The sequence below is a fragment of the Ovis canadensis genome, chromosome 2, assembly GCF_042477335.2.
Source record: "Ovis canadensis isolate MfBH-ARS-UI-01 breed Bighorn chromosome 2, ARS-UI_OviCan_v2, whole genome shotgun sequence".
Classification (NCBI taxonomy): domain Eukaryota; kingdom Metazoa; phylum Chordata; class Mammalia; order Artiodactyla; family Bovidae; genus Ovis; species Ovis canadensis.
This window is the reverse complement of record NC_091246.1, coordinates 112,109,728-112,127,650: the sequence shown is the minus strand read 5'-3', so window position 1 is coordinate 112,127,650 and position 17,923 is coordinate 112,109,728. Positions and strand designations below refer to the sequence as shown.

Genomic DNA, 17,923 nt, shown 5'->3' with positions numbered 1-17,923 from the left:
ACAGTGGTTGCCAGGGCCTCAGAGGTGGGAGAAACAGGGAGATGTCTCTAAGGGGTACAAGCCTTCAGCTGTTTAAATTTATGTTTATGCATAAGTTTCTAGAGCTCTAACACACAGCGTGGTTAATTACAGTTACCAATAAATGTATAGCTGCTAAGAGAGTAAATCTTAAGTGTTCAGGCATCACATACACAAATGAACTAAGTATGTTTTTAACATTACTTCTAATATAAAAAAAATAGCTTCTTTGCTCACCACTTCTAATAGTTGTGTTTTCCAATAGTTCTGTCTGAAGTTGTAGTTCAGCTTCTCCAAGTATCCTCAGAACAGAATCTGTAGGACTTTTCCCCCAGACTTTTCTTGGAGATCCACTAGGATCTAATTTAATAACCTCTCCCACTGTATGTTCTAAAAGAAAAAGATATAAAAAATTTCAGTGATAGAATCTAATAACAACATTGCATTAAAGGCAGATTCTAGTTTTAGGAAATATAAAAATGGAAAAAATGTAAGTTTTGTTTCTACAACATTTTTACTTGAGAAAAAAATTTTTAACTAGGAATAATTTGGGATAGTACAAAAATAGATAAAATATGTTAATATTTTGTTTCTATAAATTGCAGAGAATAGAAAAAAAAATCCTAAGACAAATGTGCCTATGGATTAAAAGTAGAGAAAAGTACTCTAAGAAAATTTGTTTTATCTTCTTTATCCTAAGTAAGCAACTGACACTTCCTATTTGACAATAATAATTTGGGGTTAACCTTTTGAATAAAATTTTGCAAAGCAAAAGAGAGAAAATCACCTACTGAAGTTTGTCTTCAGAACATTTGGTAATAATTAATACATGAAGCATACAGGTACCCAGCAGTAATAGATAGGATATACTCTCAAATATTATGGGGTATGTAAGTCATACAAACTTTCAACAGTGACCAAATACATGATACATATTTTTGTGTACCCATCCATGAAAGTAAATACCTGCAATTTATCAGACAATATTCGGTTTTGTTTAGGCAAAATGATTACCAGTGAGAAATGATTTTTAAAAGGATGGTTAAAAAGAGCAAAGAACACTGAAGAGACCCATAACTTACAGCCACATGGTATCTGATAGAGGTGACAAAGCAATCTGAATGGGGCTGAGGAGCTGGAAAGCCGGGTGAAGCAGGGGAGGGATGGAAGGTGAGGACCAGGGTTGTACACAGACAACACTGGGAAGAGCTCTGCTACACGCAGGAATTCAGAAATGGGGGAAGGCTGAACAGAGGAAAGAAACAACGAGGCCACCGTGCAAACGACTTGAGAAGAAAAGAGGGGAGAAGGCTGTGAAATAAAGTGGCTAGACTCCAGTGACACAAAGTGAGCAGTGAGGAGGCAGACAGGACAAAGCAAATGGCATGAAAACCACAGGAAACCTGGCTCAGGCATGGGAAGGGACACTGGATTTTCATGCTCCCTGCAACCAAGGTCAATCAGGTACTGAGAAGCACGGCAGGCTGGACTTTGACTTTCAGGCTCTTTTCTCTAAGGTTCCACCAGGGGGCACCACATCCCTCTCTTGCCCTCACAGCTCAGCTTGCAGAAGATGCTCCCTCACCTTTTACTCACTCCTTAATCCCCAGATTCTACTTCTGCCCCCTGACCTCTAGCAACACTGCTTTCACCAAGGTCACAAGGCCCCCTCTGACAAACACAGTACAGATTTTCTACCCCTCATCTTTCCCTCTCTCTTCCTTTTAAATTCATATCACACTCTCAATTTTCCTTCTCTGATGCATCCTCATTTGCTTTTCAAAGTTATTCCTCTGACACACTCGTAGACTTCCCATGAAGCCCTTACAAGCCTGTGTGTTTGTGTCTGTGAGACAGTGGGACTCAATACATAACTGCCTGCTGTGGAGTCTGTGAACTTTGCTTTAAGGTATTAAAAAGAAAGAATTCTACCAAAATGGCCCATCAAAAAAAACACATAAAACAGCACTCAGTTAGGCGGTGATCAGATCGGCCGCCTAAAAAGAGAACCCCCACCAGCATGCATGTCTGTCAGTTCCCTGCTGCACTCCAGGGCTGGGACAACGTGAGACAAGGGCAGGGGTTCAGGAACCCTCGCTGAGCAAAGGGATGGCCTATGGGACTCTCCACAGGCCTGCTCAATACCGCCCTGACCTTCCCAGGTTCTGCCCAAGTGCACTCTTCTGATTCTCACCAAGAATTACTCCTGGTAACAGGTGACTCTAAGGTGGGAGGAAGGGCTGGAGTAACACAGGTTACATACGTGCCATTTGTTCTTGCTCTCACATCACAGATCGTTGGGAAAAATCCTCTCGTGGGACTTCCCTGCTGGCACAGTGGATAAGAATCCACCTGCCAATGCAGGAGACATGGGTCTCCTGGGAGACTCCACATGTCTCGGAACAATTAAACCTGTGTGCCACAGCTACTGAGCCTGCGCTCTAGAGCCCACGTACTGCAACTGCCTGTAAGCCTGTGCACCTAGAGTCTGTGCTCCACAAGAGAAGTCACTGCACTGGGAAGCCTGCACACACCAAGAGAGCAGCCTCTGCTTGCTGCAACTAGAGAAAGCAAAGCAACAAAGACCCAGTGCAACCAAAAATAAATCAAATGTTAAAAAAAAAAAAAGAAAGCTTAAAAGTGTAAAAAAAAAAAAAAAAAAGGTGAAAGCCCTCCCATGTTGAAGCCGAATGGTTTTCTCCATGTCTCACTTATTACAGAACCCCCTCCAGGCTCTCAGCCCCTCTACGTGGGGCTTCCTCAGTGTTCAGCCACACGGCCATACAGCCACACGGGGGCCGAGGCGGACCAGATGGCACCTGAGCGCACTCATACGCACTTTCTGTCACAGAGAAGGAAGCGTCCAGGGCCAGTTCATCCACGGGAAGCACAAGCTGGCCTCCTGTCTCCCACTTTTTTCGATCCGATGAAACTGACTTTTCTTTTTCCAGCTCTTTGGCATCTTCATGAACAGCTACCGTACCAGTTTCAGAACAACTCTGCCTTCCCTTTTCATCTTCTTGAACTTTAAGATTTTGATTTAATCTACGTAGTATTTCTCGTTTACTCTGAAACAGTTAAAATGTTGTATTTTAATAGGTATATGATTAAGTGGAATGACCGACAGGAAATCTGAAAATTGTACCTACTGAAACAGCGCTGTTACTCTTCTGCGTTTCTTCTGAGGTTTCCTGGGCATCAGTTAGACTTCGGTCCTTTAAACACAGAGAGTAAGAAATAATGTTATTTTAAAGGATACCTTAAAATTTTTGATATTTTTTTGTTTTTCATTAGCATTCCATGCTCCTTGCTTTTTTATTCCTGTAAAATGTTAACATAGCTTCCTTCATTATCAGCAATGAGAAATAATTACGTATTATCATCTAATAGATGTGATATATGCTAGAATGGCCAATTCTCAATTATTGTCACATTTGTGGGTTACTAGATCAGATATTTAACTATATCCTCTTCCTCTTTGGCACCTGATTTTTGATAAATATAAATTTATGACATAAATTTTTAAAAAGTTAATTTTTATACTCAATTAGAATTAGGGACGTTTTGACAGATGAATAATCAAAGACAGTGTGTGTTGTTTGTAAGCTGTCTTTATGTTTCAGGTACATATATTGTTATTAAGCCATACTACTTACTAAACATAATTGAGAACTGGCTTTTCTCCCTAAGCACAGAGTAACAGTAAAGAGTCCTATGTACTTTGTGCTAATGCTAAAATAAATTTTGTTTTCTGATTAGTATAATCAAAGTAATTAGACCAACTAATATATGAAATACATAAAAAAAGAGAAATTAGTAGTTACAAAAACCATGAAATCAAAGGTACCTGGAAGACTCGGGGTAAGGAAAAGCAGTTCTCAAAGTTTTAAGGAAATGATATTTACCAAGAAAACCCATAAAGGAAAAGCATTTGGTTACATGGATTACCTCAAATTTTATTAAATAATGGTCAGTTTCAGAGTTATACCTGTAAATCAGACAAAGAGCATTTTACCCAGTGAAGTGGCAGGAATTAGCAGTCGCTACAACCAGAGAGGTGAGCAGCTACATGGAGTGAGACTGGGCCCGGGCAGGGCCTGCACATGGCGTCTGAGGGGTGGAGTGAAGAGTGCAGCACACAGTCGTTACCAGAGAGGAGAGGAGACGAACCCTGCCTGAGCAACAGTGCTTTCCTACAGGAAGCTCTTGAGAGTTAACCAAGACTGGAACTTCCCACATAATCTTACTTCCAAGATAAACACAGAGGCTGCAGAAAATTGGTGTGTCGATAATATCAGTGCTGTCTGCCAAAACTGAATGAAATTCAACAAATAATAGGCACAGACTTCAACAACCAGGAAAGGAAAGAATCAGGTTAATGTGTAACACGACTCAGGAGACTGTTCCTCAGCTTGCTGAGTTCCAGGCTAGAATCCCACATCAGGAGTCCCTTTCCCTCAACCTCAGAATAGAGTGCTTCACATTTCATCGGGATGGATATCTGATATGTACTTCCAAGTTTAAACTTTTTTACCTGCTCACAGTTTTTTTGTTTTACACTCCATATGGCATGATAGAGATTCAAAAGCAGAAGCTTAAAGAAATAATTGATGAATTAAGTGCAATTATGCTGAGTCCTCTAACATTTGCTATACCAAGAAATGAACTTCTGCTAATTTTGAGTGCCAGGGAATAAAAGTGTTTTTTTGCATTATTTTTCATATATTTCTATATTTTTTTTGTTCAAGAGTCTTTTAGAGTATTAGGGAATCATTTTAACATATTTTTATCTATCAGGTGGTCTTATATGTGAAACCTAAGAGCAGTGAGGCTCCAAGTAAACCATACATGAAAATCTTAAGAAGTAATTTTTTTCCCTAGAAAAACCTAATCAGACATTAGGAATTAATGTAATTTAATTAAATTTAGTCCCTTTAGTATTCTTTGACTTTGAGGAGTTCTAAATTATAGAAAGCTTACCATACACACTTCCTTCAAAGCTGAAGTCACAGAAATAACAGGTCTCATCGGCTGCTTTGATGGAGAACCCCCCATTTCCTGCTGCCCTGAAGGCGGAGACACATCAGAGTTCTTTATTCCCTTGGCCACCAACTGTAATAAGAATGTAAGCACATTGGCAAATTTATATTTGCATGAAGAGACAAAGTGGTATATATATAAGGTCACTGCCTATACACTCTAACTGCAAGAAGTTTTTTCATTCCTCAACTTTTGTTGTGCAAGGCAATGTACTAGGTACTGGTGAAATATCAGTGAATAGACAGACACGTCTCTGGCTTCACATGTAAACACAGCCATGTGTCCCATGGTGCTAAATAACTCCTTTCCACTGCATTAACAATGTTTTACAAATTGCCTTCTAAAAGATTAAACATTAGTGCTCTAATTTCAACTCCTTACAAAATCTGGCAAAAACAAAAAAAAAGCTTACTTATTAATCTTATATTTCAAAAAGAGATGCTTCTGCAAATTCTACAGTTTGGTACAATCTTAACATGTGAACATCAGTTACCCATCATGAGAGCCCTGATTATAAAATGTCAACATAAATAAGAAAGGAAGACGTGAAAAGTACAGGTAATAAGATTTACTTCACTGAAAATACCATTTGTTATTTTCACATGTTTTTGCTTTTTTCTTGCCATGGAGACTCTGTAAACAATGTGAAATCATGTTCTGAACTTTCAGTAAGTATAAGGAAATGGCATTTCTCAGTCTGCTCACAGGAACACAGCAGCAAGTCACTCCGAACTTCTATATCTTCTTGAAACAAGTAAACAAGGATTTCTGATGGGAAAGTATCAATGTCAATATTTCAAACTAGTATTTATTGAGCTTGTTCTAAGCATAAGATAGTAATTCAATTCTAGCATTTAGTTCTCTGGTCTTCCATTTTATACCAACAGCTATTTTGTTCAAAAGGAGATGCAGATAGCCAACATAAAACTGAAGGAGAAGAACTAAGCTGGAGGAATGATACTACTTGACTTCAAGACTTACTGAAAGCTGAGGTAATCAAGGCAGTGTAATAATAATGAAAACAGATAACGGAACAGACCAGAGAGCCCAGAAACAGACCCACACAAATACAGTCAACTGCATTTAACACAGGAGCAAAGGCAATTCACTGGAGAAAGCACAGACTGCTTATCAACAAATGAAGCTAGAACTACTGGACACCCACAGGCAAACACACAAACAACCTGACACCCCGACAAGTACTCACTCACAACTGATTACAGACTTAAATGTAAAACTCAGAACTATAAAAACCCCTAGAAGATAACACAGGAGAGAATCCAGATGACCTTGGGTTTGGCAATGACTTTTAGATACAACATCAAAGGCACAATCTATATTAACTTCGACTTTAAGAGAAACCTTAAGTAATAGATAACAATACTTATTGATAAATGTTATGAGTTAAACAGGGAATGAGAACAAAGACCACCAAATTCAGTCCAGCAGGATCAAGATACAGGAGGGAGAGCTGTTACATTCTTTTCACACTACTCATCTTCGGAAAAAAAAATCTTTTCTTTAATCAACAGAAGGTATTTTAATGAAAAAAATGTTTCACATATTATCATTAAAAATCTACTCCATATTATATTAAAATCTATATGGCTGCCACATATGGCTAATGACTAGTACAGACAGAGTCTCTGAAGATATTTGATCCATGGTCTAAGAAAGTCACTGGCATCTAATAAGAAGGATCCCGAGCAGCCTCCAGGAAATGCTTACATTCCATGCATGATCAAACATCTACTTGTCTTTCCCTGGGTCAACTAAACAGACATAAAGAATCTGAGATAACAAACAAGTAAAGAAAGGCAAATGAAATATAAACCAAAGAACAAAAACAAACAGAACATCCTCCTAACTCTCATAATTACTTTAAAACAAAACTAATTCAGTTATTAAAAAATTAAGGGTAATTCAGAGTAACTACTGAGATGTGGCAACACCATTACAAGCCAAGCAATACATTTATTAATTCAGGAGAACTTGGGCCTTCTGTGTAAACATCATGGATATATTATTTTTAGATAGAAATGTTAATGCTATTCAACATTAACCAGACTGTAAGATAAAAGACCATCATGTATTTTTTAATTTGTGAAAGGAGAAAACATTAGATTGAGAGTCCTTAATTCAGAAAGATGACTGACATTAAAAAAAAACATAAAAATTAACTAAGTTAAGAAGAAAAACAAAGTTTCACAGAAGAAAAAAACATAAAACTTCAAAACAGATATAACCCAATTTGTTACAAATTCATTACCTGGCTAATTTTAGAATATATACTTCATTCTAACAAGCTTTGTAAAAATTCAATCAAAGTTTTTTTTTTTTTTAATGTGCAAAAGGAATAAAACACTGATCTGAAAGTTTCATAACAAACTGCTTTGGAAGCTTTTTCTGCTAGCTATTTTATCACCAGGTTAAAACAGTAAAGACTTTTCTATATTGCTTATATCTTCACAAAAGGTTTTTAATTATCACTGTAAAACTGTTTCTATTTCATCTGTCAGTTATACTAGTTGCTGAAAAATTAATCAACAGTGACACCTAATGACAAAACTCAAAATTTCACCAAATACTGAGGCTAGATTTATAAACATATGAAATTGTCAACTACTCTTGGAAGTATAGATAAATACAAATGCTATTTTATCTCACCACACATCAAACACCAAAATAACTTCCACATAGATCATCATACTTAAATGATCAAAGAGACAGAGACGCAGGAAAATGAATGAGGATAAAAACAGAATCACAGGGTTGTGGCTGGCACAGCTCCCTTGAGAGCTGGGAGGGTGGCAAAGGCAGGGTCCTCACAGGGGCCTTGGCTTACATGCTCCTCCCACACCTTCTTCTCTCTCTCATATGCCTCCTTCCGCTTGCGCTCAAGCTGCTCCTTCAGGACGGCTGCACGGGCACTTGCCTGGGCCTGGAAAGGAGGACAATCCACAAAATTAACACCAGAAAGAAAGGCACAGGGTTTGCCTTTCTTTCCTGGTCTAAAAAGTATTTCCATATATGCTTACATATAAATACACATTAATCTTTTTTGGTTAGAGCTGTGTGTAAGTGTATATGTGTACAGGCTTCCTAGGTGGCTCAGTTATAAAGAAACCATTGTATATGCAAGAGATTTGGGTTTGATCCCTGGGCCAGGAAGATTCCCCTGGGGAAGGAAATGGCAACCCACTCTAGTATTCTTGCCTGGAGAAATCCCATGAACAGAGGAGCCCAGGGGGCTACAGTCCATGCAGTCACAAAGAGTCAGGCATGACTGGGTGACTAAACAACAACAGTATATGTGAATGCATGTCTATGTGTGAGACAGTGTGGCTCCGAGTATGTGTGTGTGTGTTGGCAGGGGGTGCCCCTCCAGAATACAAACATAAGCTGCAAACACGGCACCTAAAGCAGGTGTCAAAACACAGCAGCTGCTCAATAAGTATCTCTGGGATGAAAATAAATGAATGTACATTCAAAAGGAAATAAAAACGGAAGTTTTAAAACATGACTATTATGCACAAACTTGTCTTCACAGAAACGGACACTATGTTTTTCATTATTAGGGTTACCATTTTCTCTTTTTAAGATTACTTGTGTGATAGTTCCATGTATTTATGCCATGCTTTCATCAAATTGTTCTCCATAAATAAGATATAAAGAGAGAGAGAAATGTTACTTTTCAAAAACAAAGTGAGGACAAAGAAAAGTTAAGGCAAAAGAATAAGGTGATTTAACGATGTAAGACCTAAGAACACAATTTTCTACCTCGGGTTCCCTTTTCTCTAAGAAAACCCTTATCACCTCCAGTACATACCTTCAGGGCTTCCACTTTTTTACGCCTCACATCGGCCTCCTCACTTCCTTCTTGATCTTCAGGGCTGTCAGTTTCCTTCTATAAAATAAGCAGTGAGCACAGCAGCACTTAGGATAGAACCTCAAATTCACTGCAGAGTTTATATGAATAAACAAACATCTAAAAATGAAAAATGGTAACTTATTCAGAGCTACAACTGAACTCTCCAGAACCATCAACTCCTATGGACACTGGGAAAAACAGATAAAAAGAGAATGATATAAAATGTCCCCTTTTATATGTCCATGGCTACTACTCACACTTTTCTCTCAGGATTCCCCTGGAACAACAGGTCTTATCAATTTCAAGTCATATTAACACGATTTTCTGTATTCCTATATTGTTTTTCTGGTCTTTGACTTTCATTTTCTTCTTGAGATTTTATCTTGTGTTAGTGGCACAGCATTTTTAATCTCAATATATTATAATGTCATTCAAGTACTTTTTGAAAAATAGATTTTCAACCTGCCTTTTCACCACGAAGCTTGGCTCTAATCTGTTGGCGTTCATTGAAATTCTGCAATCTTATTTGTCTTAGTCTTGCCAAATATACCTACAAAGAGAAAAAAGGCAACATTTCAATTAAAAAAAAAGCTACCAATATTTTTATTGCTAAAATGTTTTTAATTTAAAGAAAAGTGTTAATGGGAATATAAGAAATAAAATTTTGAGATCTGGTTAATGGAAATGTAATATTAGCTTTCAAGTGTTTAATTTAGATCAATTTGTTTACGAAAACAAATACATTACAGTGACAAATTTTTAATTTTATTGACAGAAATTGAAATCAGAATACACAAAAAGCAGTTATGGAGCAAAATCATAACACAGTATGTCAGCCAAGATATATTAACAGGTCCCTACAGACCTACAAATCCTCCAATCACCGTGAAGAACGTAAACCATGCAGGAAAGGAAGGCAATCAACTCAAAGTGACGGTGCCAGGCAGCGAGCATGCGGGAGGCGTACCTCTTCCTCTTTGTTTCTCGGCTTCCCTCCTCGTGAAGAGCTGGGCCTGCCTCCATAGAGAGCTGCCAGGTTGTGCAGGATGCCCTGTGCGTCACGTAATGTACTAAGTTTAAAGAATGACTACAGCTACAGCAGCATCTTACCTAGGAACAGCCTGGGGCCACTATTTCTGCTGGCAAGTACTGATCACATCTAGGTGATTAGCTGATAAACTGAAAACAGACCCGGGCATTTTCCTTGATCAATTTAACCAATGCATTCAGGGAACAGAAAAAAGCAATTAAACCCCAAACTTAGTCAATATTAATAGAGACCAGTTACACTTTCATTAGCCACTTAAGTCAACAGAGTTTTAAAACTGCTTTGGAGGTCAGCTAAACTCCAAATCAAAATCTCTCTCTACAAACCCTCATCATGTCTACATGTTCACTTACATACTAAACACACACACGACAGAGAACGTGCGAGCTCTAGTTCCCTGCTCGCAGGCGCGCCGCGTATCTAGACTGCAAGTGACCCGCCCAACCACACAGGGACTCGTGATCTCATGGTTTAACCTAAGGGTGCAATAAGCTCCTTGCCAAAAGGACTCGTAAGGACCCCACTCTCTTCCTGCAGCAGCAGTGGTGCTCCAAGAGCCTCCCAGCTTACTAATCAAAGCCCTCTTCCCTCTGCCCATCTCGCCTCTATCAGCTTGCTGAAAGTATACTTTTTGTATCTGTCACCTACATTTTTCTGCTTCCCATTTATGTTTTAATCCGCTGCACTTTGGGTTCTGATCCCACTATGGCTCTGAAGATTTTCCAAGGCAAATGGCCTCCAAGTTCACAGTGCAAATGTACCCTTCTGAGAAAATTGTGCAATTACTATTTCCATTGGAAATTAGTTTTGATTGTATCTATTTATATCAGTATCTCTTTCTCTCATAAAAATCATATAAGTTCACCATAGGAAACATATAAAATAAAGACAAGACATTCATAATTCTACCATCTGAGAAACTTAAAGTTTAACAGTATTTTCCTCCAGATTTCCTTATGTGCCTATGTAGGAATTCAAATATTTTGGTTTGAAATATTATAGCTAACAACAGAAAGAAGAAAAGGAGTGTACAGGGACGTCCCATGTACCCTTCATCCAGTCTCTCCGAACTGTATCATCTGGTATTACTGCAGTGCACTATCCAAACTAGGAAGCTGGCCCTGCATAAACCACAGGATTTCACTGCTTACACATGCACATTTTTATATATGCAACAGACCATCTTATTACACACACAGCTTTGTTAGACCACCATCAAACCAAGATACTTAACTGTACCATTACTATATCACTTCACAGCTACATTTTCTACTCTATCCCTGCCTGTCAACTGCTGATCTAGTCTTCATCTCTACAGTTATATTTCAACAACTTCTGTATATATACACACAGTATGTATCCTCCTCCAGTTGACGGTTTTCACTTGGTTTTTCTCCCCTGCAGTCCATTCAAGGCACTGGACACAAGACTCAATGGTTTGTTCTATCTGAGTGCTGAGTAGTAGACTATGGTATGGAAATGCTATGCTTCATTCACTCATTCACCCGCTGAAGGACCCTTGGATTTCACGTTTTTGACTATTAAGAGTAAAGTTGCTAATAACACTCATGTTAAAAGTTTCTTGGGCTTTCCTGGTGGCACAGTGGTAAAGAATCTGCCTACCAATGCAGGAGAAGTAGGTTCAATCCCTGGGTTGGGAAGATGCCCTGGAGAAGGAAATGGCAACCCACTTAAGTATTCTTGCCTGGCAAATGCCATGGGACAGAAAAGCCTGGTGCACTATAGTCCAAAGGGTCGCAGAGAATCAGACATGACTTAGTGACTCAATGACAAAATGTTTCTTTGTGAAAATAAGTTTTCTCTGGGACGAGTAGAATCGCCTGCTCTTGGTATTACAGATCCATTTGCAGTTTTAAAAGGGACTGCCAAACAGTTCTGCAAAGAGGCTGTATCATTTAACATCCCTACCAGCAATATTTGATGACTCCCTTTTTCCACATCCTCACCAGCATTTGGTTTTATCACAACTGGATAGGCAGTGATACATTATTGTGGCTTTAATTAATTTGCATTTCCGAAATGGCTAATAATGCTGAACATCTTTGCATGTGTTTATCTTCCATCTGCATATCCTCTTCAATGAAAGGTTTAGAGTGTCTTTTGCCCATAGGTAGGCAGATTCTTTACCACTGTGCCAAGCACATACAAAGTTTTATATAACTTTGTACAGTTAATGTTGAGTTTTTTTATGTTCTAGATACAAATCCTTTGTTAAACATGAGGTTACAAATATTTTCCTCCAATATATAACCTGTATTTTCTTCCTCTTAACAGGGTCTTTTGAAGAGCAAAAGTTTTAAATTCTGATGACATCAAATTTATCAAGTTTTTCTTTTATGGATTGTGCTTTTGGTGTCAAGTCTAAGACTCTTTGTCTAGTCTTAGGTCTTAAATTTACTTCTTTTCCTGTAAGTTTCACAGTTTTCTCTTTTACATTAGAGTGCATGAACTGTTCTATTTTATACACTGTGTGGCTGAAGGCAAGGTTCATACTTTTGTCTAACAATGATGAGACATTTCTTGACTGGATTGTGATATGTGACAAAAAGTGGGTTTTACATGACAACCAGCGATGAGCAGCTCAGTGGTTGGATCAAGAAGCAGCTCCAAAGCACTTCTCAAAGCCAAACTTGCACCAAGAAAAGGTCATGGTCACTGTTTGGTGGTCTGGTTCCTGTCTGATCCACTACGGCTTTCTGAATCCCAGTGAAACCATTACATCTGAGAAGTATGCTCAGCAAACTGATAAGATGCATCAAAAACTGCAATGTCTGAAGCTGACACTGGTCAACGGAATGAGCCCAATTCTTCCCCACAACAACGCACAACTGCACATTGCACAATCAAGGCTTCAAAAGTTGAATGAATTGGGCTACAAAGCTTTACCTCATCCATATTCACCTGACTCCTTGCTAACCAACTACTACTTTTTCAAGTGTCTCAACAACTTTTTGCAGGGAAAATGCTTCCATAATCAGCAAGAGGCAGAAAATGCTTTCCAAGAGTTTGCTGAATCCCAAAGCACAGATTTTTTACCCTACAGGAATAAACAAAATTATCTCTTATTTGCAAAAATGTTGACTGTAATTGTTCTTACTTTGATTAATAATGATGTGTTTGAGCCTAGTCATAATGATTTAAAATTCACAGTCCATACCTGCAGTTACTTTTTCAACCTAATTTATAAATTTCAAAATATGCTTGTCTAAATCTATTTTAAAATGTTTCTGAGACTTTACTAAGAATTGCAAATTTAAGAAGACTTGCCATTTTTTATTACACATTGAGTCTTCCAATTAACGACCACAGCATGTGTCTCTAAATATTTAACAATTTCATCAAGATATTATCATTTTCATTGCACAAATCTTACATGCTTATTATACTTTTTTCCCAACTTTTTTTGGGGCAACTGCAAATGGTATATTGCTGTTTTTTAAATATCAGTTTCCATTTCTTCACTGTCAATGTACAGAAATCAGTTGAGTTTTGTGAAACGATCTTATATCATGTAACTAAAATGAATTCATTTTTTTGTTCTAGGAGTGCCTTGGTATACAGCCCTTGAGATATTCTATGCAGATACTCATGTCAACTGGAAACAGTAATAGTTTCATTCCTTCTTTTCAAATCTGTATGCCTTTACCCTTTTTCATTCCTTACTGCACTAACCAAAACTGCCAGCAGTATGATGATTAAAAGTGGTGAGAGTTAACTTCCTTGTCTTTTTCCAGACTGTAGTGGGAGAGCATTCAGTCCTCTGCCTGTAAGTATTAAGTTAGGTGTGAGTTTGTTTATAGATGTGTATTATGAGGTTGAGGACAATCCCACTGATTTTCAGTTACTGACAGTTTATATTATGTATGTTGATCTCTGTCAAAAGATTTTCTGCATCAATTGGTAAGCTCACATGATTTTTCTTTAGCCTGTTGAGAGGGTGGATCACACTGACTTTCTATCAACAAAACAGACTTGGGTTTCCAGACTAAATCCCACTTGGTTGTGGTTGGATTCAATTTACTAAAATTCAGGTTCTGGCCTACTTTTGTGGGCTTTACTTCAATAAAAGTCTGGTATTCTGAACTCTTGTAATGTTACTCTGGTCTGCTTCATTATTCTGGTGCTGATGCAGCTCCTGCTCAGGCCCTCCTGGTGTCATTCTGTGAAGACAAGCTGCTTCCCAGGTCACCTGCTGAAGATATCCTGATGGGAGGCAGGGGGAGTTGCCACTGGGTTTGGTCTCCTTTAGGCAGAGCATGGGGACACAGAGCTTTGTGTAAACTGCTATGGATAGGCGGATTATTTGCTCATATACTAGCTGTTAAGTGGACTGGGATAGTCCAGGGCTTTGCTGCCACAGGTGGGTCAAACTGTCCTCCAAGTCACCTGCTCATGCTCTAGTTGTGGCATGGGGCTGGGACAGCCTGGGGCTTCACTGCTGCCCACAGTTTAACCCACCCACCAGGACCCCCTTGGGGCAGACAGTGGGATTCCTTTTTCCCAGTATGTTGGCGAGTGAGAGGATTTTCTTTTTTGTTGTGGTTCAGTCACTCAGTCGTGTCCAACTCTTTGTGACCCCACGGACTAAGCACGCCAGGCTTTCCTGTCCTTCAAAATCTCTTGGAGTTTGCTCAAACTCATCGCCATTGAGTTGGTGGTGCCATTCAACCATCTTGTTCTCTGGCGTCCCCTTCTCCTGCCTTCAATACTTCCCAGCATCAGGGTCTTCTCCAATGAGTCAGCTCTTTGCATCAGGTGGCCAAAGGACTGGAGCTTCAGCATCAGCCTTTCCAGTGAATATTCAGGGTTGATTTCCTTTAGGATGGACTGGTTGGATCTCCCTGCAGTCCAAGGGACTCTCAAGAGTCTTCTCCAACACCACAGTTTGAAAGCATCAATTCTTTGGCACTCAGCCTTGTTTTCTTGTTTAGCTTTGTTTTTTATCTGTGTCTATGGTGGATCTCGCCTGGTAGGCTACAGTCCATGGGGTCGCTAAGAGTCGAACATGACAGCGACTTCACTTTCACTTTTCACTTTCATGCATTGGAGAAGGAAATGGCAACCCACTCCAGTGTTCTTGCCTGGAGAATCCCAGGGACGGGGGAGCCTGGTGGGCTGCCATCTATGGGGTCGCACAGAGTCGGACACGACTGAAGAGACTTAGTAGTAGTTGTATGGTGGATCTGGGACTTCCCTGGTGGCTCAGATGGTAAAGCGTCTGCCTGCAATGCAGGAGACCCAGGTTCAATCCCTGGGTCAGGAAGATCTCTTGGAGAAGGAAATGGCAACCCACTCCAGTATTCTTGTCTGGAAAATTCCATGGATGGAGGAGCCTGGTAGGCTATAGTAAATGGGGTCGCAAAGAGTCAGACATGACTGAGTGACTTCACTTTCACTTTCATGGTGGATCTGGACTGCAGGCATGTCCAACACTCAGTTCATGAAATATAGAAGAGGTGATTTCCAGCGTGTTACTGTATTTAGAGGGAAGAGCAGAAAAAAGTGGGTCCTAGAAGAGTGGAGAAGTTATTTTTCAGTAGTGAGGATACTACAATATACTCCACGGTAAGTCTAGTACTGCTACTGCTAAGTCGCTTCAGTCATGTCCGACTCTGTGCGACCCCACAGACAGCAGCCCTCCAGGCTTCCCTGTCCCTGGGATTCTCCAGGCAAGAACACTGGAGTGGGTTGCCATTTCCTTCTCCAGCTTTATATCATATGTGATTATATATATGTACTTTAATATATGAATTTATAAAATTTAAAAATATCTAGAACCACAAATATATTTAAGTTATGCCTTTAAATTCATATTTACTCATCAAATATATAAATGTTAAATATGTACATAAATTTTTTAAAAATATATTAAAAAAATAGACTAGTACAGTTGACCTTTAACCACTGTGGATGTGAACTGAGGGTGGGTCCACTGATACAAAGATGTTTTTCAATAGTAAACACACTACAGTCCCACACAAACTGCAGTTGTTGAGTTCATGCATGGATGCTGAACTGCAGACCTGATTTGGAGGAATCATGGATACAGAGCATAGGTTTAAGTTACCTGCAGGTTTTCAGCTGCAAGGAGAGTCAGTGCCCTCATCCCCACATTGTTCAAGGTTCAACTGTGCACCAAGGTTCCAGAATTACCATAAGACTATGTTTTAGTCTTTACAGCAATCCCAGAGACAAACTCTGGAACAGAGGTTGTCAAACTACAGCTTACAGGTCAAATCCAGCTTGCCACCTATGTTTTTATGTTTTATACACTAAGAATGGTTTTGCACATTTTTAAATGGTCAAAAAAACAAAAGTATTTCATGACCATATGAAAATGATATGAAATCCAAATTTCAGTCCCTAAGTAAAATTATATTGGAGCTCAGCCAGGCTCATTCATTCACATAGTGTCTATGGTTACTACTATGTGACAATGCAGAGCTGTTAGTTATGATAAGAGATATTATGGTTTGAAAAGACTAAGATATTTACAGAAAAATACCTGCCAATCCCTAGAGTATGGAACAATACACAGACTGAACTTAGTGTTCTCCCTCCTGGGTCTATTATTTTGATAAATTATACATATATTAAATATATTCTTTTCTGTGTACCAAAAATTGTATTTGAGCAGGACAATGAAGGATTTTTTTTTTAAGAGCTGAAAAAAATATCTTCTCAAAATAAACAACTTAGTGATGAAGAACTAATTTACTGTTAGGATAGTCCACAACAAGAATGAGCAAACTACAATCCTCAGGTCGCATCCTGTCAGCTGCCTGAAGGGTTCACCAGCACAGCTCCGCCCATTCGCTCAAGTTTTCTCTGCCACGCAGAGCTGAGCAGTTACTCAGGACAGCATATGGGCTGCAAAGCCTAGAACACTTACCATCTGCCCTTTCACAGGAAATGTTTGCTGTCCCTGCACTACAAAATCATCGAGTTCACAAGTTTTACCTAAAGTAAAGCAAACACTAACGTGGTATTTAAAAAGGAACAAACAGCAAAGCAAAATACGTGGAAGACTGATCTTAAAAGTCAGACACACTGGGTTTGCCCACTGCCTCCAGACATACATATCAAGTGATCTTGGGCAAACTGCTCATGACTCTGAGTCAGTTTCAAAACCTGTGACCTGGGAATCAAAATCCCCACCACAGAAAATTCCTGTCAGGATTAAATTCTAAGTAACTTTAGTTAATTTTTATGAATACTATTCAGAGAAAGACAAACCACTTGGCTTGAGGTCCTACTTGTTAAGAGTTGCCTTAACCTGCATTTTTTTTCTATTAAAATTATGTGAAAAGGGAAAATTTTGATTTCGCATACAAACACATGGAATTACTCTGGTTACTTTAAATCACAATTCAACCTAAAAATTATTTATGTTCCAAATGCTTGTTCACAGGGCAGAAATTTTGATTTCATTTTGCCACAGAAACAATGTCGTAATTCATTATGATTATTCCAATATAAAGCAGTTAACAAAATGTACTGATCAAATAATTTAACTACAGCAGTTTTACAACTTCAGAGGGTTAATCTTTAAGACTTAAAACTTAACTGTTTAGGTTTGATTGATTTTAGTATGAGAAAACACATATTAGGTTTCAGATGTGTATCTGTCACAACCTCTTTACAACTGCTTCTGTTTCTCAGCAAAATGGGCATTTTACAACTGGCTGTAAGTGTAAATGTGTATACATTTTCAAACTGTACAAACAAGTCATGAACATTAATTTCTTAATGGAAAGATATATATGTGCTTCCTTAAATCAGTGGTATGAATCTATTTTTCTTGAAGAGTAAATAACCATCACTGTACTGTTCTGTAGGTATAGCTGTTATGTAAAAGTCTCAGCAGTTAGAATGCTGAATGCTGTCAGAGCCCCAAAATAAGCAGTAATGACCACTATGAATGT

The 17,923-nt window shown here is 38.7% G+C and overlaps 1 protein-coding gene and 1 non-coding gene across 10 annotated transcripts in view; one reads left to right on the top strand and one right to left on the bottom strand.

Moving 5' to 3' along the window:
- Positions 1-17,923, bottom strand: part of NEK1 (NIMA related kinase 1) — a 124,866-nt gene that overhangs the window by 32,092 nt on the left and 74,851 nt on the right. For 4 of the 9 annotated variants that reach the window (XR_011254436.1, XR_011254438.1, XM_069576788.1 and 1 more), the window contains exons 18-25: positions 9,897-9,980; positions 9,396-9,479; positions 8,888-8,965; positions 7,904-7,999; positions 4,999-5,130; positions 3,168-3,233; positions 2,858-3,086; positions 256-408 (exon numbers count right to left, since the gene is read on the bottom strand). Coding sequence is in view for 6 of the 9 variants with exons in the window: in XM_069576788.1 (XP_069432889.1) it covers positions 256-408; positions 2,858-3,086; positions 3,168-3,233; positions 4,999-5,130; positions 7,904-7,999; positions 8,888-8,965; positions 9,396-9,479; positions 9,897-9,980 (922 nt within the window). In the remaining 3 variants the exon portion in view is untranslated. The remainder of the gene's footprint in view (positions 1-255; positions 409-2,857; positions 3,087-3,167; positions 3,234-4,998; positions 5,131-7,903; positions 8,000-8,887; positions 8,966-9,395; positions 9,480-9,896; positions 9,981-17,923) is intronic. The other 5 variants (XR_011254437.1, XM_069576791.1, XM_069576790.1 and 2 more) reach the window with 3 other exon arrangements.
- Positions 15,190-15,262, top strand: TRNAC-GCA (transfer RNA cysteine (anticodon GCA)). The gene has a single exon. It is a non-coding gene; the product is annotated as a tRNA-Cys (tRNA).